Source organism: Melanaphis sacchari, unplaced genomic scaffold (genome assembly GCF_002803265.2).
Source record: "Melanaphis sacchari strain LSU unplaced genomic scaffold, SCAv2.0 Contig44_pilon_pilon, whole genome shotgun sequence".
Lineage (NCBI taxonomy): Eukaryota > Metazoa > Arthropoda > Insecta > Hemiptera > Aphididae > Melanaphis > Melanaphis sacchari.
The window spans coordinates 1,660,461-1,686,524 of NW_020271295.1; the positions used below are offsets into that span (position 1 = coordinate 1,660,461).

At 24.8% G+C, this 26,064-nt stretch overlaps 2 protein-coding genes across 4 annotated transcripts; both read right to left on the reverse strand.

The window, feature by feature from the left end:
* Positions 1-2,860: 2,860 nt before the first annotated feature.
* On the reverse strand, positions 2,861-6,598 carry LOC112598078 (solute carrier family 25 member 40-like). Of its 2 annotated transcripts, none has more exons than XM_025344416.1 (7): positions 5,697-6,598; positions 5,284-5,424; positions 5,021-5,217; positions 4,564-4,954; positions 4,330-4,424; positions 3,677-3,758; positions 2,861-3,095 (listed from the first exon to the last, which is right to left on the reverse strand). In XM_025344416.1, exons 2-7 carry the CDS (start codon positions 5,399-5,401, stop codon positions 2,872-2,874), a joined length of 1,107 nt encoding a protein of 368 aa, XP_025200201.1. In that variant the 5' UTR covers positions 5,402-5,424; positions 5,697-6,598; the 3' UTR covers positions 2,861-2,871. The 2 variants fall into 2 exon arrangements, with proteins under 2 accessions (XP_025200201.1, XP_025200202.1); XM_025344417.1 differs by having other exon boundaries at positions 2,861-3,086; positions 5,697-6,575.
* A 1,672-nt stretch (positions 6,599-8,270) lies between these two features.
* LOC112598077 (protein unc-13 homolog 4B-like) lies at positions 8,271-24,794 on the reverse strand. Of its 2 annotated transcripts, XM_025344414.1 has the most exons (18): positions 24,568-24,794; positions 17,861-18,059; positions 14,286-14,447; positions 14,013-14,191; positions 13,750-13,942; positions 13,491-13,670; positions 13,210-13,434; positions 13,024-13,145; positions 12,815-12,961; positions 12,612-12,749; positions 12,334-12,540; positions 11,872-12,262; positions 11,031-11,246; positions 10,739-10,948; positions 10,363-10,666; positions 10,159-10,282; positions 9,886-10,085; positions 8,271-9,815 (listed from the first exon to the last, which is right to left on the reverse strand). In XM_025344414.1, the coding sequence occupies exons 1-18, from the start codon at positions 24,651-24,653 to the stop codon at positions 9,703-9,705; spliced, it is 3,396 nt and encodes a 1,131-aa protein (XP_025200199.1). In that variant the 5' UTR covers positions 24,654-24,794; the 3' UTR covers positions 8,271-9,702. The 2 variants fall into 2 exon arrangements, with proteins under 2 accessions (XP_025200199.1, XP_025200200.1); XM_025344415.1 differs by lacking the exon at positions 17,861-18,059 and having other exon boundaries at positions 24,568-24,622.
* Positions 24,795-26,064: the final 1,270 nt, after the last annotated feature.

Sequence of the window (26,064 nt, forward strand, 5' to 3'; positions counted from 1 at the left end):
GTAAAAATTAATACTCTATAGTTAGTAATAACATTAACCATTACTCATTAGGTATTAATAGATTATTATTTTACAAAAATTATCAATATAATATTTATATTTTTTATTCGGTATATAATAATAAATATTCGTAGGTATTATTTATAAATTTATAACTTATAGCTAGTTAAGTATAATTGAGTGTTAATTATTGTTGATTTTTAATCATTATTCAAAATTACTTAATTAGTAGTTATATATTAATTATTAAATAATAACAAATTAAATTTTAGAATTTTGAAATACTATAAGCTTAAACCATTTAGATAGTGCCGACTTCACTGAGCCAATTATTGAAAATTTATAGGTATATGAATTTACAAAAATATAAAACCAATTATAAATCATATTCAATTAATATTAAATAATTTTTTTTTTATTTTTATTTTTAGACAATGACACTTGTGAGTTGAGATTGACTATTCGCTAAACTTTATACATCTGTAGTGGCGCAACTAAAGAAACTGGGGGTCAAGTATCATTTAAATTTTTTCTTCAGATTTTAAATTTATTTTTATTTATACAATTTGGGATCAATAAATTGTTAACTAATAGTGTTGCATATTCAGCATTTATGTATATCACACGTTGGTTTATATTAATGATAATTATAAATTTATAAATATCATATTACCTATATGATCGGTGGGGACTATCCATCGGTAAGTAGGCACTTTTAGAACTTATTCATTACAATTTAGAGAGTTACCTAACAATAAAGGACTACAAAGTACGTGTGTTATTATTCATATTAACACTACATAACAAATAGGATTATAAGTCATAACATATTTTATGATGTTAAATAAATATTCATTTTTTATAAATTAAAAAGAAATTTAGTATCTAAACTATGAATTTCAGTTTTTTGTATTTACACATCTTATAAATAACTTTTTACTATTAATTAGTACTTATATTACATATTATATTACCTAAACTTTAAAGTGTAGGTTTATATATTTTTGATTTGTACTCAGTATATAAATATATTACATCCTATTTATACAAAAAATTTACCTATGTGTTAAATAGCTGTAATAGTTTATTAAATTACTATATGTTTATATAGGAATTAGGAGCATAATGTAAATATGCCATAAATACATCCAAGTATGTACCTATTCTATATGACTAAACCATGAATATCTAATGTTCATAGATTAAACCAAAATGGAGAATCCATAACCTCAATCTCAAGTATTACGAGTGAAGCTACTGACACATGAAGCTTACTTAAGGCATGATAATATATATTTATTAAATAATTGTTGAGCTATTATAGTTATGTATTAAAAACTAATAAAAAAATTATATATATATATATAGGTAAGTTGGTAAGTATAGTATATAGATATACTATAGGTACCTATGAATTAGTTTAGCAATACCTACATCATTAAATATGCGGTATATACCTATAAAATATAAATATAGTATGATAATTGATATAACATATTAAATATTCATGTAGGTATATGTAATAATTAATCAGTTAGGAAAAATTAGAGATAAAAAATATGAATCAAAATTAATTTTGTTGTAATTCAAACATAAATAACTGTAGATAATTGATAATTTTACAAAATAGTTTTAATCTAGACATAGTAATATTTTAGAAATACTTTAATCCGTGAGCTATTTAAAGATATGTATGTTAAATTTCGATTACCTACTTTTTTTTTCTGTTTTTCACTATTTTATCGATTATTAAAATTTTTTCATTCAGCTAAAAATTTGCAAATTTAATACATATGGTTTTCCATGATATTTTGTGTTTCACCGTTCGCAATGTATATAAAGCGTCTTAACTAGAGTGCGAATATTCGCTAAAAATTAAACACGTTCAAGCGAACATTTGCATCGTGAGAAGCAGGTTTCAGTGAAATAAAATTTAAAAAAAAAAGTTGAACATAATTTCACAAACATTTTTTATGAGCGTTTGGATTATAAATTTTAAGAAAACTGAATATGCGTGATGTGTAAATTAAAAATTAACAATTTAATGATTTTTTTTTTTTTTATGATTCAAAAACGAAAAACTGTAGACACTTGAGATTTTTACCAAATGATTAAATTAGCTTTTTCTATAAATCATAGTCTAATTTTCACAACACTTAAATTAAGTAAGTAAAACTTTGTAACATTTATTAGTTTTTATTCTAAGCTAAGCGATGAGTGTACTGATTTTACAATGTGTTTTTTTGTGTCTATCATAATTTAGTTTTTTAATACTTAATTTAGAATTTGGATACATTTATATTTTTGAGTCAAATTTGCATAAATAATTAAAAATGTTGATGTTTTTTTTAACTGTCTATAACAAATATTTAGTTTCTTTAAAAACCTAGAAAATTTAATTATATAATTTTAGGATAATTGAAACTTTCAACATAAATTATTATATTTTACAAAAATAATATTTTCGATAAAAATTAAATTGTAAAATCGAAAAATAAATTACTTTGATAAAATTATCAAACAATCATGAAATTTTTATTGTAGTAGATTGATGGATCGTATCCGCTTAGAATCATTTTTTGTGTAATGATTTATCATTAATTCAAATTTAATACATCAGACATCTATTACAGAGATCTGCTCAAAATCGACTATAGTATAGCAGAGCAGTACCAACTTACTAACCTTTCTTGTAAAAACAAGATAAATAATATTATTTTTTGTGATAATTAATCATATATTTAATATCTATATACAATAAAAAAAAACAAAACAACAATATTTACAAATGTGACATAATAATATATTTAGTATTTTTATGGTAACCATGAATAATTTTACAAATAAATTTTTCCAACTTTTTTTTTCATATTAAAGTATTTCTTCAATATTTTTATAATAAATTTGCATATTTCTATTCTGAAAAAATGTTTTTCCATATTCAAATGTGGATACCATTATGGCACATGCAGGCGCTACTTTGATTATCCGAGGAACTAAACCCCTAAAAATTGCATGTGTTCCATTTGTCTGATATAGGTCAATAATTGCTTTGAATGTCCATTTGGAAGCTTTTCCAGGAGGTTCTGAAATAACTACTAAGTATTTAATTCATTCAAATACAAAATTTAATTATTTTATCAACATTAAAGCACACATTTTTATGTAAATACATAATGTTATTGAATTTATTAATTCTGATAAAAATGAGAATATTTCATAACACCATAAATAAAATAAAACTATTACTTATTACATATTTTCTCATTTTTTTAAGTAAATGCATTTTTTTTTTACAAATAATCACATTTAGTTAAATATTTTGTATTATTGTTTATTCATAGACGTATTGAAATAATCAGTATTTTGTGAGAAATATGGTCAATTTGTTATAATAAATAAAATATTAATAGATAAATAATTCTTGTTAATATTTGCACAACTATTATATAATCTATTACACTGATGACAAGCAGATCTAGTTTATTATTAAATTTTCTGTTTAGTACTTTTCTTTTTTTATTATTTAAATTTTAATAGTGAATATTAGATAACATTTTTTGTTAAATATGTGTTTAAACAAAAATAACAACGTATATATTTAAATATTTTGACTACATTTTATTACATAAAAATCTGTGCTCTAATCATTATTATTATTATTAATAATAATAACCTGTTATAATTTCTTTTTCAGTTAATTCAATTTGACGAATTGTTTTGACAACATCAAATGGTGTTGTTAATGCGGCAGCCAACTAAAACATTTAACCTTTACTTAATTATTGGAAAATAAAGTATATAAAATATTAATTAAAAAAAAAAATTAATAAATAAATTTTAGAATGAATTATTTTTTAGTTTCTGTAATATGTAATTTCTTAAAATAATCAGTGATATTTGTTGGCTCTTCCAAAATTGTTAAAAAACTATTTTTAATAGAAGAATTTTTGTACTGGGTGATGTACATGTATAGAAGCGGTTCAATCTTATTCTGAATTAAGTATAAATTAGCCGATAATTTTAACTTCTATCCAACAATTATTAAAATAAAGAATAAATATAGTACTAGTATAAGTAATTTTATAGACAATAGCTATATCATACAAATATAGTAAAATATATTTTCAATAAATATTTAATAAAAATAAAAAATGTGTCAGGGTAAAATTAAATAATACTTCTCATTATGTTATAAAATATAAGATGAGTTTTAATATATGTTAATTTATTGAAATTTAATACAAATTAATTAATAATTAAAGCCTATAGTGCTGTTATATAAATTTAATTTTTATTTAAGTTAAAATTTTAATTAAACTTTATTACCGCTCCAGCTATGCTTCCTGCTAAAAAGTTGTACATAAATGATGTTGGTTGGCCAGATATTTGTTTAATATGTTCATACATAACCCAATATATACCTTTAAAAACATTATATTAAATTAAAAAAGTAATCATTTTTAAATAATAACATCAACATTTTTGGTACTGTTCACAAGAATTTCTTTTATTATATGATAAAATTATAAAACCAGATGAAATAAAATAGTTATAACTTACCAGAAAATGGAACATCTCTAAGAAGGGTAGAACCAAGACCTTTCCATAATCCTTTGTAACCATGATACTCTAATAAGCTTTGCAATGCTTGATGTACTTCTAAATAACTTAGTTTTTTTGATTGCATTTTTGTACGAATGAGTTCTAATGGACTAACTGATGTAGCAGCTCCAAAACGAGCAATACATCCTGATAAACCAGATATCCATAATGGTTGATTTTGATTATTGTTTGCATAAAATGGTTTGGTTAAATCATGAAGATAACATCGTATTTGTTCATACGATACGAAATAAACAATCGTGGCAGGTACTGCAAGTATTAATGTCGGACTTAGTCCACTCCATAATGACCAAACTCCTTCATTTTTACTAATTTGTTTAAAAGCATCCTAAGTAACAAAATTATATATTTTTTTTTTAATTTATATAACTTCATTAAATTAAAATATCTTTACAAGAGTTCCATTAAATTGGCTAGGCCTGTTGAACCATTGAACATTTCGGTAATAAGGTTTATCAGAGGTATTTTTTTTTAATGTATTACATGGGCAAATATGATCCATTAAACCATTGGAATAAAAAAAACATTTATGTTTATTTGTAATTCTAGATTGTGCTTGCATGCGTACTTTAATGACATCCAATGGAGTAACTAAAAATGTTTAAATTCATATTATTTTTAAGTTAATTTTAATACAACCAAATTTAATAACTATACCAAAAAAGGAAGTAATTAATGCTCCTGTACAAGCAGCAGCAATTTGTTGTACTGGTTTTATTCGAAACCGAGGGTCATCAATTAATGGTGTATTATTCGAATTAAATTTAGAATCCATGATTTTTTAAATAAATAGCCGATCTAAAAAAAAAAACATCATTATAAAGTTATTTATTCATATTATAGAGAATTCATAAATAAATACTGTTTGAATCAACTAGTGTAACTTCAGCAGTTACAGATAAAAGCTAATAACTTTTAAGTCATTAACATTTTAATAAACAAATGCAATTTTCGACAAATATCAATATTAAATAGTTGTTTATTATTTATAACATTCAAATAAAATCATTATAGAAATAATAATAAATGACTTAATTATTTCTAATACTGATTATATTCTGTGTACATACTTTGTAATCGTTTTTTTATACATTCAATACACTAGACAGCAATATATTGGAACTTGGAAGTTCTATTTTTTCTATCACCATTATAATGCCATTAAGTATTAGTACAATAGAACATAACACAAATAAAAATACAGATTATAGCTACGTAATTTGTAAGTTATTTTACTTTAAAATAATGCGTCGGAAAAAGGGATACCGGCTTTAAAATGAAGTATAATTTTATTAATTAAATTGATATCATGAATTTAACCTTCACGTGGTTAATAGTGACTACTGAATACTGAGTACTGACTACTGTGAAATGTGAATGAGTGACGAGTGTTAACGAATAAATATAAAAGATAGTGATTATCAAAAATTCAAAAGGCATACATGAAGTTACTGCTGGAGTCTACTAAGAGGATGGGTACAGTTTTCCCGATTTTGATAGCAAGTGATAAACAGCAAACCTGATAAGAACAAAAAAATAAAGCAACCTCCAAAATTTAGATAAAATCCAAATTCCCGCTTTATTCGCCTGCAAATAAATAAATAAATAAGAAATAGATTTCATACTAATTGCAATTTCTCGATAAATGTATAATGAGAAATTTTATCTTCTATAAATTAACACCCTGTTTAGTTAGCTTTTAATCGGTGAAGTTAGGTTTTCATCATTTTTTATTATTTGTATTTAATTCATTGATCAAACTTTAATAATATACTATATACTTGATAAAATATAATATTATAGTTTATTTTATAAGTACCATTGGCGTATCTATAATCTATGAGGGTGCCAAAGGGTCTTTAGCACTCATTGTTTTTTCTTATTGCTATAATTAATTTTTTAGTTCACTTATTAGAATAAGTGTATATTTTCCAATAATTGATACTATAATTACTAATCTTAATTACTAAACAGTAACTTTTTTCTTATAGGATATTTGTAATTTAAAGATTGATGTGTTAAAAGCTGTAATGATAGTTGTCTTTAATTTATTATCATCTACCTTTACATTTAAAGATACATGTATATTTAATAAAATTCTGAAATTCAAATGTTATTTAGTTTCTCTAATATTATAGTAGAAAGATGTATTATAAATTTGTTGTTATTATTAATATTAAGTATATTTAAGAAGTGTTGAAGTATTGGTTAATGTAGATACTTCATTGTATATCGTAAACAATGTCTCTTAATGTACCTAAATAATAAATATCCAAGATATTATTTTATTAAATTTTTAATCTGATTAATAAATAATATGATGCGCATAGATACTCAATTGAAATTAAAAAAATTGAATGCCACCATTAAGAATTTAAAGAAGTACAGAAAGTTATTAATGTTAATTATAATATGAAAAATCATTAATACCAGTTATGTAGACATTGATTATTTTTACTAATTGTTTTTATTTTATTGGTATATATATTTATTTAGAGTGGTAGCTCAAAAGTTTTTCAAATATTGTATTCAGCTGCTTTACTATTCAAAAATGTAAAACTACATATAATTTTTGTAAAATTTGCAGTGTTAATCCAATAAATTGATTTGCATGAAATTAATTAAAAAAATATTTAAAATTTATAATGGTGTCGATTACAACTAAAACATCACGTAGTTAGTCGTTATGCATAAATGTATACGTATTGTATAGTAAAAAATTAACTAGGATTAGTATCAAAAATTAATATTAACGCATGATTATAGATTAATATACTAGCTAAGGTATAGGAGGACAGTAAAGGAAAACAAGCCACCGATTATTGGATTCAAGATTAACATATTAAATGTTGTTGGGATATTCAGGTATAAAATTTTGTGGCGTAATGATGTGAATATCATAACAACATTTCCATTTTTTTTTTTCATAATGGATCATTGTGTGTGTCTCAAATTTCAATTACAACCGATTTGTTATGTACATTTCATTAATGATTTGAATTAAAAAATTTGATTTACCTATTATAATAGGTATACCTACGTTTTTTGACATTCAAAAATCTTTGAAAACTAACTTCTTTAATATTGATCATATAATTTAGTAATTTTCGAAGTTCTACGAAGTGACGTTTCAATATCAAATTTTGACTTTTATGTAAGTCACATATTAATTTTAAGATCAATAAATCGATAAAATAAAATTTCCTGCCAATTTTTTATTTTTTTTTTAATTCACATTTAGAACGCACAATTTATTAACCGACTCATCAAGTTAAAAAAAAACTTTTCACGGGCCAAAAAATAATCTCGGAGGCATCTAATTTGATTTTTAAAGGCTTCTAAAATATAGAACCAATATTGAAAGATATAAGATTAAGTAAAATGTCTAAAATAATAATTAAGTAAAAGTCAAAATCTATTTTAGACGAAAAACCATTACAATATTATGAAAACCTAGACTACAATATTATTATATATATTTAATAATTTACAAGAAAATAGCAAAAATATTCAATAATTGTAAAATTATCCAAACAAAACACTTTTATAACTGTATATATTTCAGTAAAATAATAAAATACATAATATATCTCTATTTCAAGTATACACTATCTAATAAAATAGACAATATAGTGTTACTTGTTCATTAACTTAACAAAAGCAGAATTAATACATTTCTCATACGTTTAACATATTATTATAAATATGAATTAAAACATTTCAAAAACTAAACATTAAACTTAAAAGAGCTATTCAAAATAACAAACATTAGATAATCGAACTAATTCATAATCGCCTAAAACGGTTGTAAATGATTTCTGAAATAAATGAACAGTCCTAATATTTACCTAATATATTTAGACCAATAAATTACTTGTTCTTACCAGTGGCCAATTTATTGGGCAGGATCAGGCTGTCTGTAAGCGCAGCAAGAGCAGACACTAGCTGCTGTCTCTTAATAATGTTTATCTACGCACTCTGATTTGAAAATGTTTAAAAAGGTTTTATACAAGAATAACTACCTATCTATAGTCTACATTTTTATTTGAGTACAATTTATTGATATAGGTAGGTAACCTTATGATATAACAATAAAATTCTCATTTAGACAGGACTCATGTTAGGTTAAAACTTAAAAAAAAGAATGACTTATTAAGTAGATTCAACATTATTAATGCATAGTTGCATCGTACTACCTACTATTAGTATTTATTATACGATAGATAGTAAAAACATTAATTATGATTTTTCTACGATTATTCGTCACTCCGCATTCATATGCAGTTTTTACTTTAAATAAATTATAAGTTATAGTTATACAGAATACATCGAGTATTTTTTCATTGAATGAATTTCATATTATTCATGTTTTATCTTTTATATTGAAATTAGTTTTATCTTGTATTAGTTTGTTTAGGTACCTATGAAATTTCTCATAAAAAGGTAGACTTTGGTCCTGAAGTAAAAGTGTTATGTCTATCGATAGGAAATGTTATGTTCATTGAAGTTCTTTAACTGCATTGACAATAATTCGAATAGTTTTATTAGTGATTGCAATAATACTGCAATATATTTAAATGTATTCGATGTATAGTTACTACTTTATAGTTTGTTTTACGCAAATCTAAAAACAATTTTCATTATGATACCTTGCCCCCACAATAATGTCACTACTAATACTAATGCTTTTTAGTATGCAACTCGGGCAATAATTGTATTCATTTATGCATAAAAAACATGTTTTAAATTCGCATTTAAGTTAGTATTGATAAACAGTAGTTATAATTGATGAGCAGCGGTAGTTAGGATTTTAGCTATTTTAAATAAAGATTTTTGTGATATAATGTTGGCAACGTCGGCTTTGTAAAAAACTTTTTTTTTTATTATTTTGATGCGGGAAAATTGTTGTTCTAAAGTTGATATAACTGATCTCCCGAAATTTAATTTGGTGATATCTAGCTGTTATCAAAATCGGGAAAACTGTATCAGCCCCTGTACACCAAATCAATATGAGTTTTTAAGTTTTCGTATCAATGTAGACGTATAATGCTTAATTCGTCCTGTAATAGAGTGTAGTCATTTTTTCGGCGTTGAATTTGCTGTTGCAATTTTTATTTTTTCTCTCTTAAGAAAATCTTTTGCCAATTTGTCTGTTGATCTACTATCAAGAGCTTTGAGAATTTTTGAATCTATGTTTAAAAAATAAATATTTATATCCATTTGGTAATAAAATATAAGAATTAATTTATTAATAATTACCTAGAGATTTTGGAGACGTTAGCTTTAATTTAATTTGAGGTATGCTTCCTAAGTCATTTTCTAACTGTGTAAATGGAATATCTTTAAAATGTATAAATGCTTCAGATACAAACTCATTTTTCATTCCCATGAAATCTTGATCTTTTACTATAAACATAACTAAACCATTTTCTTCAGTGCGTTGTTCAGGAGTTAGAGAACTGTAAGCAAATTAACGATTAAATTGTTACTTAGTTAAATTAAAAATTCTTTTGTAAGCTATACAATACAAACATTTTAAAACATTCATCAAATAAAGGGTACAAAGTTTTTTTCTGTACTACTGTTGTTGGTTTATTGGTATGTTGAAATTTGTCTTTGGGCAGCAAACATACTTTAACAAATGGATCGCTAAAACCTTTAAAACAATATTTTGTGAAACTTCTGATTTACATGTCAATATATACATGTTTATCTAAAATATTTATACTTAAATACCATTAGAGTCCATTGCTTTTATTCCATTTGCATTTAGTATATCTACTTTGAGAACATTGTTAATAAATATCAATTTAACAGTTAATACTCCTTCATTAGCCTCTTGGATCTCCTTTTGTTTTTGAAGTCTTTCTAAATAATATTCATGTATAAGGTTTTCAGTATCTAACGTATGTAAATGCAATAATGCTTCAAGCTTTTGAATTGTTTCACTCTTATATTCCGTATTATCTTTTCTCAAAAATCCAAACAAAATATGAAAACTGTCTCTTAGATTCCTAAAATATGTAGGTGGTTTTTTTTTCTATTAAAATGTGTAAACAAAAAAAAATAATTAATATCATCAGAATAAATAAATACTATATAAATTTCTTACTTCTAAAATATTTTGTATAAGATTATACATTATTGTTGCTATTTGATCAACTATAATGTCAAGTATACGTTGAAAATTTTCTTTGTTAAGTTCCTTACTTAAAGTACATAGATTTTCATCCAAATATAACATTAAATTGTCTAAATGATTATTGTTTGTATTAAAAACTTCTGCACCTTCAATCAAAAATTTACTTATTTCAGGAGACATCTAAAAAAAAAAAAAAACTAACTAAAACAGAACTATTAAAAAAGTTAATTATCTTTTTCTTAAATGTTCATTTTACTCATACTTTGTTCACTACTGTCTGTAAAAGATCTATAATTTTGTTGTTTACTGTATCAATTGCATTATCAACGACTAAATCCAGTGTTTTTTTACAATGATCTTCTGAAATTTCACGCTTATAGTTTGCTAAACTGTTCATCAACTGTGTTATACCCAAATCATTTACAAATTGCCGGATATTTTGTTTTACATAATCTATATTGTTTACGGCTAAGCACCACTAAAAATTATAAAATGTTTATTTATTATTAATTTAAGGTAAAGGATAAGGCACGATAAAAGTTAAACCATCGTACAATTCTAAAAAATGGGCAAATTAATAAAAAAAAAATAACCATGTTAATGATAATTCATAAGTTAATTACTTACTAATATTATGTTTAACTCAAAAAATTTTAATTGAATATAGGGGAAAATGTTAACTTAATTGCGTTAAGTACCTATACATTTTTTTAAATAATGATTAAACATTTTATTAAAAATACATCCTACTATCAATTCTTCCTTTTTGTTCACAAGCTGTTATGATTTATGCAATTATAATTCTGTGTCAACAAAATTATTGAATCAAGGAATATATATTTATTTACTTAAATTTATAATAATTGTAAAAAAAAATATGAAGAGTTTAAATTAAACTAAATATAGTAATAAAAATAAATATAATTTTTATTTTATTGGAAAAGTCCAAATTATCATAATGGATACATTAACTATTAAGTTATTAGATTTATTAGAAAATAAGTTATTTAGTTAAGTGAAATAGTTAAAAACTAAATAAACTTTTTTTATTAGTCAAGTTTTTTTTTTTAATTTGCCAATATATTTTTAAATTTATTTATTACTTCTTTAGTGACTTCGAATCTTTTATTTTCAATCACAGTACTATTAACTTTATAAGCTGTTTTGTCCGAAAAGTATACAGAACACATGCAAATGTGATCAATTATCTTTGCCACGAATGAATAAGAACCTTCGGCATCAGGCCATGCTAGTTGTTGCCAAAACACTTTTATTTGGTAGAATATTGCTATTGTGTCGACTGCTGATGAACTACAATCCACTGATGTGTCCACTTTGACTAACTTGTCCAAGTCTACAGCTCTTTCAATGCGTTGCATGGCTTTGTACGAGGCAATATCCAACCACCTAGCAACACCTTGTTGGAACCATAAATGATACTTGACTAAATGACTATTCGTCTCAAAGTCTACATTGCAGTTATTTTTTCCTAAACTAAAAATATTTTTAAAACCATGTTATTTTTATTATTTTTGTGAATCACACAAAGCACAGTAAAAAATTACTCGACAAATTTCTGAATCCCCATATAAAGATCAAAAAGTGACGTTCCCATTGCAAGCGGATCATTGTCAACTTGAAACCGCCCGTTTTCTTCAAAATTAATTGGCTTCATATTCATACAAATGAGAGTGATAAATGGCTCACACATTTCAGATATTTTACATTCGTATATTGAAAATAGTGTACTGGCATACGGAAATTGCATTTTCCTTTAAATTAATAAATAATATTGATTTAAAATGTATTTTTTAATACTTTATGAGTATAAGATTAATCTTACTTGATAAATAACTTGTTATGAAACTCTATGGCTTTCTGCAAATCTAGTTTAAGAAGTTGAATTATTTTAAGCTGAAGTTTCATCTGTCCTTCATCCGTAAAGTCATCGGGTTTGTTGTTTTCTAATATGTGAACGTGCCTGTATAAACACATAAAACCCAATAGAAAAATAACCAATGATTCGATGTAAAAATAAATTCTAACCATTCCACAGCACCATGGACGACAGCATCGTGCAATGTACTCTTTATGTCTCTGGTGTGTTCGCATGGTAACAACCAATCATAAACATCAGATGGAAAGAGGTCTAAGTCACTTGGTAACTCCAATAATGATAGATTTCGTAATATACTAAAAATTTCAAAATTGCATTTAATAACAACGTCTTCCTAAAATAATATCATTAAATTTACTTTAAAACGTATTCTATTTGATTCAATAACTGTTCATCATCTGCAGATTTTTTACGTATTGTTCGAATAGCATTAAAGCAAAATGGTAATATTTTTTTAGACGATTGCCAGAACATTTTTAACTGAACATCATAATATAAATATTTATTAAAAATTTACATTAAAACGTCAGTAATAATTATTTACCTCTTCATTGGATAAATGTCCAGTAGTTATGGATTTAACTAAAATATCTAGTATGTCCGAAAATACTTTAAAATTTACCACAGGACTCAACACATGAGCGTTAATGTATTCTATCCATTGGCTCAAACACTCATCAACAGTGCTGACATTACTTTGTGCAACATGCTGTTGAATTATTAAGCTAGACTCAGGTAAAAAATCACCCTTCCATGAATTCATTTCAGGCTAAAATTAAATATTAGATTTAGTTTTGATTTAATTTATTTTAAATGAAAATTCACCTTTTGTACATTCATTTGGTAAGCTAACAATACTCGTAGTAGGTGTCTATGTTCTTGAGCAGCAACTTGTTTATTTTTTTTACTGCCAAACGACAATTTTAATAACAAATTCCCTTGCGGCTTGCCCTTGCCTTTTTTCTCCAAACTGTACCAAGCTATTTGACCTCGAGAAGGTATTGTCTGTATATAATAACAACAAAAAATATGTTTAACCGTCAGTCGCTAAGAAAAAGTGAAAAATTAAATATATAATAATTACCTTAAGTGGTATTAGTGTACCGCCGATAAATTCACTGTTCGTAGCAGTTACCGCGAAGTCTTTCATATACTTTTTCATTCCTTTAAATCCTTTAATGTCACCAAAATTTGTAACTTTTTTTTTTAATGTTATCACCGGATCAAAGTCCAAAACTTTCACACATAAAATATTATTAGCAGGAGTCTCGACTGGCCTAAATTTAATACCTAGTTTTGATTTTTTTTCTAATATTATATGTAATAAATAATTTTGGAAATTCTTACAGTGAAAAGTGTTCTTCCCAGACTGGCCGCAGAGTTTGACTTTTCACCGACGTGTTATATTTATGTTGTTGGGTAGAAGACAAAAATAAGGTACAAAATGGATCACTGAAACCATTTGCATCTTTTGGTTTTATATCTTTCGCTTCGATGATTTCAATGTTTAACATTATGTTTGGAGCCTTTTAAACAGATATTAAACATTAATAATTTAGTTATTACATATCACTGGATTTATAATAATTATTAATTAGGATAAAATTGATAGCAGTTTACTTCTTTTTCCATAACGGCTTTATAAATAGCTTCGTGAGTATCTTGTTCAATTTTAAATGCATTTCGGGCAAATTCGATTATATTTTCTTGATTTAAACAAGTTTTTTCCTTCCCAATACAATGTAATATTTCGTACAATACTTCTTCGTATAATTCGTTTATCTGTAATAGAAAAATACGTATATATTTATACCATTTAAACTTTTGACGTCTTGTTGTTATTTATTTATTATCAAATATCAACTAGACAAAATGTCATAAACTCTAATTGATTTTCATTTCTTCTTTGCATCTCTTCTTTTTTAACACCCCTAAGTTAAAATGTTTTGCTTTAAAATTAGACTTCATTTTATACAAAACTTCGGAGAATGATTGAGTTATTCGAGAGTGAAAAAACTGTTTTGAATACTCAAATGAAATAGCACTTCTAAAGATAAATCGTACGCGTGTGCTGCTCAAACCAAATGTGCTATTTCTGTTGTAATCTGCTATAGTGCCAAACAGTGACCTAAACCAAACAAATAATAAAAAGCAACTGTTTGTATTAGATGCTAAATCTAAAACGCTAAATATTTTCACTGAGGAACTTTGTGCATCTTTAATATCGGCTAACATCCCATGGAGTAAATTACAAGTTCCTCAGTTTAAAACTTTTTTGGAAAAATATACTGGACACCATATACCTGACGAGAGTACTCTTCGCAAGAATTATCTTGGGCCATTGTTTGAAAAAACTCTTGATTCAATAAGAAATCATATTGGAGATTCAGATATATGATTTACTGTTGATGAAACTACTGATTTAAAAGGGTGGTATATTGCAAATCTATTAGTTGGAGTTCTTAAAAATGATATGCCAACACAACCATATCTTATTTTGTGCAAAGAACTTGACAAAACAAATCATTCTACAGTGTCACAATTTATAAATAACAGTCTTAAAATATTATGGCCTACGGGTGGTCATGATGAAAAAGTACTTTTAATGCTATCAGATGCTGCCCCCTATATGATAAAAACTGGAGATATTTTGAAGGTATTTTATGCTAATATTATACATACAACCTCTTTTGCACATATGCTAAATAGAATTGCTGAAAAAAGTCAGAGAAATCCACCCAAATGTTAATATATTAATCAACAACATAAAAAAATCATTTTTTAAGTCACCTTCTAGAGTTCAACTTTATAGAGAAGAACTTCCAGGCGTTCCACTACCACCAGAACCAGTCGTTACTAGATGGGGCACATGGATTGAAGCAGTAACTATTTATACTGACCACTACTTGGGAATAAAAATTGTTATAGAGAATTTGGACAATGATTCAGCTACTAGTGTTGAAAAATGTAGACAGATGTTTATGTTAGATTCAGTAAAAAATGACATGATATATATAAAAGCACATTTCACTGATCTGGTTACGGCAATCACTAATTTAGAACAATCAAATTTGACTTTGGTGTCATCGTTGGAGATTGTACAAACTATTATCTACAAATTAACCAATATACCTGGTGAAAAGGGTAACAAAATAAAAACTAAAGTGTCTCAATTATGTCAAAAAAATAAAGGTTACCAAATGTTAGTAAAAGTTGGAAACCTTTGATGTGGAAACAACAAAGATCTCCCAGAACATTTTACACCTAGTGTAGTTGCTGATATGAAGTTTGCATTTCTAACATCCGTTGATGTTGAACGTTCGTTTAGTCTCTACAAACGTATTTTAAGCGACAGAAGAACTAACATGAGTACAGATAATATGGAAAAATATATTATTATTAATTCATATAATAACATTTAAATCGTATTTCAAGTTTATTTTTATTCTTTAAAAAATAAATATTTATCATTACATGAATCAAAAGAATATTGTTTTTATATACACCTTAATTGTTATTTTATATTATATATTAATTATAATTTAAGGATTATCTATAGTTTAATAATTTGTTTTGTTTTATTATGTTATATTTTGTTATTATTATTTGTTATTTTTTCATATTATGACTATAGTGTTTAATACAACATTTAATTAAACTATACCAAAGGAATATTGTATTTAAATTTTAATACTATATAGACTACCTATACTGTTATATTTTTACAATATTCCTACACTTACTACTGATGTACAATAATATTCCATTTTAATACGCAATTACGTATATACCTCACATTTAAAAGAATGTTGTAAAACAAAAAATTGTAAAAATGCACATTAGTGCATATATTGATGTTTGTTGATTATTTTCGAATATTTATGCATATTTTTAAGATTTTTATGAGAATATTTCAAGGTTTTTTTAGAGAATATCAACATCATATTTAAGGTATTTTAAGAGAATATAAATCCGGTCTTTACCTATTAGAATTACTATATTCATACAACTACAGTAAAACCTGTTTTATGTGATTGCACGGAGCCAATAAAAGTTTTTGTTTTAGGCAGGTTTCCATCTGACTGAATAAAAAGGAAAATTCCGTGCTAAAGAATTACAATATTCCATATGATTAAGATTTAAGGTTGTAACATTTTCTGGCCAATAATAAAAATTAAAATAATTGTTTAATAGTAAAATAAATGAGAGTATCAAAAATATTTTTGTTCATTTTATGATATATTTTTCATTTGTTTAAAGATGTATATAATTTACGGGACTAAAAAATAGCTTTCCGTTTTATCAAGGATTTAACCCTATTATATTAAATTATAAAAATCTGCCGGGACCATAATAAATGTCCACATAGAACAGGATTCCGTCTTATCAAGGGTCTGAATAAGACTGGTTCTACTTATTATTATTATTCAACTAGTACATCATTATAATTTATAGGCAACTACTATAAATTAGCACGTTACATCATGACCATCTCTTTAAGCTGTTTTGGGAATTACCTGGTTATATTAGTTGGTGCAAGTCATTTTAATAAGTAAATTTATGTGATTTTGGATATTTGTTAAATCGTTAGTGATTTATTTTATTTATGCGTTTTAATTACGTAATGGACTGGTTAGATTCTAAGGTCATTGAGTACTAACTATGGAGTGATGATACATAGCATGGGTGCATCTATTATAGCTAAAGTGCTTAAAATTTTACATTAAAAAATTGAATAAGATTGGTATTTAAAAGTTTTACTGATCATCAGACTATCAGAGCAGACAGAGCCCTCTAAAGAAATTGACTCCATATATTCAAGTTGGTTTGATGAAAAGTTAATGTAAATATTCATTAGTTTAGCAGCTAATTTAGCGTGATTAGAAATTACAAGCTGCGGAACCGGGATAAAAGTTTGTTGCGTAGATCTTATTGAAGACTAGGTAAGAGTGTAAAACATTCGCATAAAGTAATATTACTAATATCTAAATAGAGATCTAAATAATGGATACTTAGATAAATTAATTTATTAATCATAGGAAGTGAACAATTAACGAAAAGTAAACAAGTTTAGAGTATGAATTTTTTAGGTAAACGATATATTTTTAAATATACGAGAAAATCAAAAAATTAGGTTTGCTAGATTAGTTTTTTCTAGCCTCTAGGTAAATACAAAAAAAAAAAAAAATACTTGCATTTAATTCTAACAATGACGATAATAACTCTTTGTAAGATAGTTGAGTCTTCTCAGCAATATCATTGTCTACTTTCAAAATTTCCCTTTCATTTAGAGTATCGAATTTATCCTTATCAGCAATAACGATATTCTTTTCAAAATTATCCTTGAATCCAGAGCCATAACGTTCAAAAAATCTACCGTCTATTTGATCAACTCTGTAAAAATAACATTTAAAAATAATTGAATTGCATTTTTAATAAAATAAATAAAATTCTTAAAATAAAGCAAACATTTATTTAGAATTTATTATTTTAATGAATATTTCATAATGAATATACACCAATTATTTACAATGTTTCAATTTAATAAACAAAACTTTTATCTAAAAATGTTGATAATACATTTAAGAGGAAGATAATGGAGAAATAAAAGCAATTAATAACACAATAAGCTTCCAACTTAGTGTAATATAGCTACGACGTATGTAAGATAATACAATTTTAAAATGCTCATAACTCGATTTTAAATTATTATATTGATAAAATCCTATGAGATGTCCTGAATAGAATTCTTAATTTAAATTTTATAATTTTATAAATTACGCCAAAAAAATAAATACATATATTATATATTTATATAATAGTAACACTGAAATAAATTAATTTAACTTGTAAATTGTAGAAATCAATACATAATATAAATTTATCATGACAATATAAAAATAAAATTACATAATTTTGATTCAAGAATACTTTTGAAATATATGAATGATATTATATTATTAAATACTAAAAAAATTAAATTATAGGATTAAATTTGTGATAAAGAAAATTATTTACGCAAGCTTAGATAAAAGTGTATTAAATGGCTAACTAATAATGACATAATAATATGTAGATCACGATTGTCGATATTGAAGATACATTGTAGCATTACATAATACATGTATTAATGGCATTTATGATTTAAGGATATACAGTATACACGTACATAAACTTTAAATGTATGTAAAAAGATACGAGTATAGGTATTTTGATTTTCCTAGTGAAAAAATTTCTTAAAAATATAAAATAATAAAATAATTTTTTTTAATAATATCTTTCAATTGTTATGTTATTATTAGGTAAGGAATAATATGGCATATAGCTATAATACGTGCTTATTGTGTCTATTCGTTGCCAATTTTATTAGAAATTGTAATTACTAATTACTATATGTTCGTATATTACTTAATAATTATAAGTAGAGATAAGAAGTTAAAGAAATTGCATATTTTTTTCATTTGTTATAGGACTATTATTTGATGTTTTTATCTTATCGAGTATAATGCGATTATTTTTCCTTTCATGACTGTCAAAAATAAAATTTGATTCAATTCACTATCGTTTGTTGTTTATGTTCTGACTATTATTAGTATGTTCGTTGTTTTGTTAAATATTTAATTTATTTAAAATTCCGAACGTGCTTAATGTAAATAAATACGTTACAAAATTTGGTGAAAATATTTAAAAGGTAGATTTATTGCAAATGTTTTTGTTGGCACAGTATTGGTTGATGGACCAGGTGAAATATTTTTATTAACATCCAAAGTTCTAAAAAAGGCTAACTTTTCAACAATAGCAAAGCTTTTTGATAAATCTACATTTCTTTTGTGACCTGGCAGTATAATTTAATAAATAATAATTAGTAATTTAGTAAGAATAGTAAATACTTAATAATAAAGTAATATAAAATATTTTTTGTGCGTATTTTCGTTGTTTTGTGCATATTTTTATGCATATATGACTAATTTTATCTTAGTAAAATAACAATATTAATTTTGCAAAAATATATTTTGGCCTAGTTTTATTCACATTATTGTTTTAAGCATAAATGTAAAAAAAATCACTTTGACAATTGAATGTTGTGAAATTTAAAATTAAATCCTTTGAAAAATTTTACTAAAATCCCAATTTGTTAGAAATTTTCTTGGCTGCATTCTGTCAACTTCAAAGGATTTCTGATCCGATCTATAAATCTCTACTTAGTAAGAGAGGGAATAATGTAAACAAAATACTCGTCTAACATTTAACCTCTGACCTTTCTATTCCTAAAACAAAATCTTTACACGTCCTTTAAATACCCACGCACTCATCCTACGTTTTCTTTACCTACAACCTTTCTACTCAAGTTCTATTCAATTGTCTTACACAACTATTCTGTCTTCATTTCCTATCTGCATTTTTTTGTAAATAAATATTGATTTTAAAATTTAATCTATACTGTATTAATATTATATTATTATATTCAACTTTTTTTTTTTTTAATGTCAACCTCCTTCAAGTATGACCTTGCTTATACTTATTACTACGTTACTAAAAATTATTTTTACTAGTATATTGTCCATTAATTGAAATTAAACCATAAAACCAGTTTTTAAATAAAAAAAAACATCAAAAGTTAATTCTCTCAAAATATCAAATATTTCTCCTTCTTTCTCTTTCCCGGTACTTAATAATGCGTCCGTATAATTATATAATCGATAATATTTAAATTCAATGTTTATTGATTTTTATTCTTCTTCTTCTTCTTCTGGCCTTCATAACTTTCCAAGAGTTTTTGCCGCCATCACTAAATCATCCCGATTTTTATTATTATTTTTAAATTTTTTCTGTTATCATAAATTTATAAGCAACAATTAAAAATAAAACTATTACTATTATACATCCATTAATATTATGTTTGACTATAAATACTACATGTCTACTGTGTTCCATTTCTTAACATATATGTCACAATAATGATTTCAAAAACTAATTAAAAATAAATAATCTATGAACAATTATAAATTACAACATACATTTTTGTATAGAAAAATTCTTATACTTACGTATAATTTACTATTATATATTTATATTATTATGATTTATTTTATCACTTTTCATTTTTGTGCATAATACGCATAGGTATTTTTATATAATATACAATATAATAGGTTTATAAACAAAATAATGTATAAATGTACACATTTATTTTAAATATGATTAATGTTGTTTACATTCACCAATTAAAAATAATGTGTACAAAAAGTATTGTTAAGCACTATACGAGTAACAGGAAAACCATTTACTTAACATATTTTGTAAAATTCAGAATTCTCCAATTTACGACGCGTGAAGCTTTTTGAACTGTCTCGATAAAATAACTGATATTATGATCTTAAACTTTAAGATCCTAACTAAAAAATATGCGAGTTATTATTGTGAGGAAAGTAATAATTCAATAAAAATTAAATTAAAAAATGATTTTATTTTTTTTTCCAAATAAAACTAAGATGGAATAAAATAATAACAAAATAATAAATTTATCTTTTAAATTTAATTACGTCGCTACTCACTACTCCCCAAACAATTTTGGCTTGCAAGGTTGAAATGTATCATAGATTTAGCTCAATTTAAAAAAATATAATTATCCCTAAATATTAAATCATTCAGCTCTAGCAATAAACTCGAATTAACATAATACCGAATTACATATTACCAGCTGTTAATAATAATACATGGATAAATCATATATGTATTAATAATTATTATTTACAAATTCCTATCGGTAATAATATATGTATATGTATAGTTCACATTAGGAAACAGTTAATCAGTTTCTAAATTATTTTAAATAAACTAATATTAATGTAGCTAATTTTTAATCAACTGCATATTTTACTTTTTTGATGTATATAAATGGAAATTAAGTTGTTTACGCAATTGAGAGTTTAATAAGAAATTACTAAAAAAATTTAGGTACACATAAAAAAATATGATACTTAGGTAACATACTACTATCATCTATCAATGATACATTTTAAAATATTTTTAATGTACGATGAAAAATTAATAAAAAATGTCTCACACAAACTATAATCAGATTTTATATGCCTAAATTAAGTATCAAAATAATTTAAATATTATATATCACTAGCGTAACTAATAAATTTTCAAAGGAAGAACTGGAAGAAGGCTAAACATAGTTAATACAAATTATAGGAAAGTACTATAATAATTATCTTTTCATTATAAATTACTAAATGGTAAATGGTAATATGTTATTTAATTGTTTACTCAATACAACATATTAAATGTAAATAGTGGTTACTATTCTATGTTACAACTGTTAGGTGCATACAAGCATGTGATTCATTCAATTATATTATTAATTTTTATTTGTATATAACTACAATATTATTTTATTTTTTGGTCTAATGTATGATTTTGAGTGTTTATAATTCAGTTTTAATAAAACAATATATTACAAGCCCGGATTAAGGGGGGGCAGGAGGGGCCAAGTCCCCGGGGCCCACATGTGTTAAGGGCCCATAGTTTTCTCGATTTAAAATTACATTAAGTGATAATTTGTACTTTTTATAGTACCTACATTAGTACCTACGAAAATATTTTTAATTTTTTTTTGTTTGAGCTAACAGTCGATGAGGCCCGTCGACCGTGTTTACCACCAATAGTATGGTAAGTGGGGAAACATAGCGTCATAGCCATGTTTGTGTTTGTTGGGAATAGGCATATATTTTGATATTACTGTATTTAAAAATAGAATTTGGAAAATTTGTTTATGTGACTGTCTCGGTCATGGATACTCATAATTTAGATACCTACCGACTAAACCTGTTTACATAAACAAAACTTAATTTTATGTGTAAATATATATTTTAATAAAAATATAATATTTTTTTAATGTTTTTATCCTCATCAATCGTTATCATTAGAGAGCGGATTTTTAGGTTTTTACATATTTTTATTGGTTTTATGCAGCTTTATGAGAGTGAAAAATGTGGACGACTTATCCATCACAGAGTTCGTAGGAAAAAATTTATTTAGCATATTAAAGCATATTTTAGACTTAAGAGAATATTTAACCTATTTTTCATATTTTAGAATATAATATTCTATTATTGTTCATAAAAAATCATATTATACATTATTAATTTATTGATTTGTGATATTTTCCAACAACAATTTTGTCTAGGAAAAAAAATTATTTTATATTAGAATGATAAAAATTAAAAATCATCCAATTATCTACTTGTTTGTAATCAAATTGGTAATGATGATCATTCTGTTACTTTTAATTCATGATTGTACTTACGATCTTATAATAACGTGATAAGAATGATTTCTAATAATAAATCTATTTTTACTTTTATATTGTTCATTATCTTAACTTTAATGTCTAACGATTTAGTTAAATTTGTAATATTCATTTTTATTTTTTTTAAATACCGAAAATTAACAAAAGTTTAAAATATTTACATAAACAGTGGATAGAGTCGTATAATAAAACAAATGATACAGTATTTACGACTAATGTGATATAGTTTAGTAGGTAACTAAGTATGAACTAATTTTGTTTTTATTAATTTTATTTGTTTTTTTTTTATTAATATTTCATTATATTTATAAAGGTAACTAAGTATGAACTGATTTATATTTTATAGTTAAATAACTTAGCTGTTACTAAAGGCCATACAAGTTATGTATTGTTTTTATTAAACTATTTTGTTTTTTATATAATATATTTCATTGTATTCATAAACCTATGAACTGTTTTGTATTTTTTATAGTTAAATATTTTATATGTTACCAAAAAGGAATGGTACATAAGTTATTTATTGTTTTAATTGAATTATTTTGGAAAAAAACAAATCATATTGTCTGCATATTTACAAGTTTAAGGAATATTTAGAGAATATTTTAGGGTTTTTTTAGAACATATTAGCATCATATTTTAAGCTTTTAAGAACCTAAAAATCTGCTCTTTAGTTATCATACTTAAATAAAAATGTTTAAATTTGTTTTATTGTATAATTTTATAATTTTAAAGAATTGTTTTTATTGACGGGGGCCCACAACCATGTATTGGCCCTTGGGCCCCTGAAGCTCTTGATCCGGGCTTGAATATATATATAGAACATTTTGTTACGAAAGACACTATTAATTCGAAAAATATTAAATTGATTAATAATATAAAAATAATATTAAAAAAAAAAAAATGTTACCAATTCAATTTGTCGTTTACTATAGTATAATATAGTAAAACAAAGAATAAATGCATGATAAAAATGAAAAATATTTATATGTATACGAGTAGGTACCTACTATATTGTATAGTTAGACAACACATTTTTTTTAGAGCAGGAGGGTAGTAATGGCGACGATTGCTTTCCCTAATCCCTTGTACTTGACATTCGCCCATGTAAAAAATATTTATTAATTGTAAGTATAGGTTATTGTTATGCAATAGACTGTCCACCTGTGAAGCTAGGGAATTATAGTTTATAGACACCCGAAATTGTTAATGATTGCTTTTTAATTAAACATTTTCTAAAACTATGGAACGTAACTACTATAATATGATAATATTTTATGTATTCATATTAAATCATACCAAGTTTAAATTAATAATATAAATCACATAATTTCAATATTGAATTATAATATTTTAGTAATATAGTAACGAGGCTGGCCTTAAGGCAAATGAGATATCTAAAAATAAATAAGTAAAAATTAATTACACACTTCACGACTAGACAGTAGTCAGTAATCCTTTGCAATAGCCACGGTTACAGACCTCAGTAACTAATACATAAATAATTATAATAATAAGACAAATCATTAAACTATTATTTATGCATAATTAAAATTAATTTACAGATATTTAAGTATAATATATTACTGTATATCCGGCGAAATACTCTGGGCGCTAAATTTCCGCTGTACCCGATTGTAAAATACTTTCCACATGGAATCTTTGTCCTCCATTTTTAATTTTAGTATTATTATTGCTTTCAACTGTGACTGTGACACTAGTGTAGACGAAATTTTTGCACGAAACAGAATAAGATAGATATTATACTACTGCACACATAACACCTAAGCGTCTTAAGCACTACTTAGCAGCGACTGAACGATAGTGGATGTGTCGCTGTAACCAGTTTCCAATGAGCCTAGTCTCAGTATGAGAATTATCATGATAATAATAATAATAATAATAATAATAATAATAATAAATACCAGGCACGTATACTGGGGGGGGGGGGGGATTCAAACCCCCCACCACCATCCCCGAAATAATTTCTTTGAAAATTAAGTCAAATTATACACCTATTATTATAAAATATTTTTATTACTAGCTATTGGTTAGTTATATTTTGTTTATATTAGTCAAGTATGATGGTATGAAATACAAGTTTATAATCTAGTATTATAGTCGAATGAAGTGATAATTGATTGCTGAGAATTACGCATGTGTGAGAACTGTACATTGCGATATAAGCCTTTATATACTTAGAAAACTCACATTTTGTCAATAATCTTTTCTTATATCTCAATCGATGACTAAAAATTCCTATTAAATTGATAATTTATGATTTATTAAATCAATACTGTAAAGTACATTTTGGCCACAATACCTGTTACAATTGTTATTGCGAACGGTCATTCTCCACTCTACGAAGACTTAAAACGTACTTACGAAACAATATAAGAGAAATTATACTTACTGGATTAGCACTACTAAACATATACCGAAATTTTGATTTGAATGTGGTAGAAATTATCGATAGATTTGTTAAGTTACCACGAAAATGGGATTTTATACTTTAATTTGTAATTTTTTAATGTATTTAAATAAATTGTTTGATTTTTTTTCTTCTATCTAGGTACTTAATAGTATAATATACTTAGGTAATTTTATGTGTATATAGGTACTAATAAAATAAATGTCTGTTCTGTTCATAACATTTAAAGTTTTATTTATTATTATTATAATTGTTCTTATAAACTTTTGAACAAATTACATACATGAAATTCGGATACTTAGCATAATAATTGTCATCATGAGCGTAGCGAGGATAGGGCAGGGGGGGCACTTGCCCACCCCTGCGCCACAAATTGAATTAAAACAATTTCTTTTTTAATTTGTAATAATTAAGTTTTACATGAAAATTGAAAAATTAAACGCGATATAAGAAAATTCAAGTCTAAAAATAGTTTAGTGGGACCAAATGTAATCTACACGTGTAATCATTTTATAAATTACCCTACCGGTTTTTTTTTATTTTACTTTAAATTATTAATATATTTATTATTGGCATATTTATAATCTTGTTTTAATTTCCCCCCTCCCCTGATTGAAATCCTAGCTACGCCCATGATTGTCATATTAAAAAAT

Coding starts and splice junctions, on each gene's coding strand:
- LOC112598078 (XM_025344416.1), bottom strand. CDS start 5,401: ATGGATTCTAAATTTAATTCGAATAATACACCATTAATTGATGACCCT. Junction 4,955..5,020: donor GCCAATTTAATGGAACTCTT/GTAAAGATATTT, acceptor TTTGTTACTTAG/GATGCTTTTAAACAAATTAG. Junction 4,425..4,563: donor TAGAGATGTTCCATTTTCTG/GTAAGTTATAAC, acceptor ATGTTTTTAAAG/GTATATATTGGGTTATGTAT.
- LOC112598077 (XM_025344414.1), bottom strand. CDS start 24,653: ATGGAGGACAAAGATTCCATGTGGAAAGTATTTTACAATCGGGTACAG. Junction 12,962..13,023: donor CAAATAGAATACGTTTTAAA/GTAAATTTAATG, acceptor TGAAATTTTTAG/TATATTACGAAATCTATCAT. Junction 12,263..12,333: donor GGGATTCAGAAATTTGTCGA/GTAATTTTTTAC, acceptor AAATATTTTTAG/TTTAGGAAAAAATAACTGCA.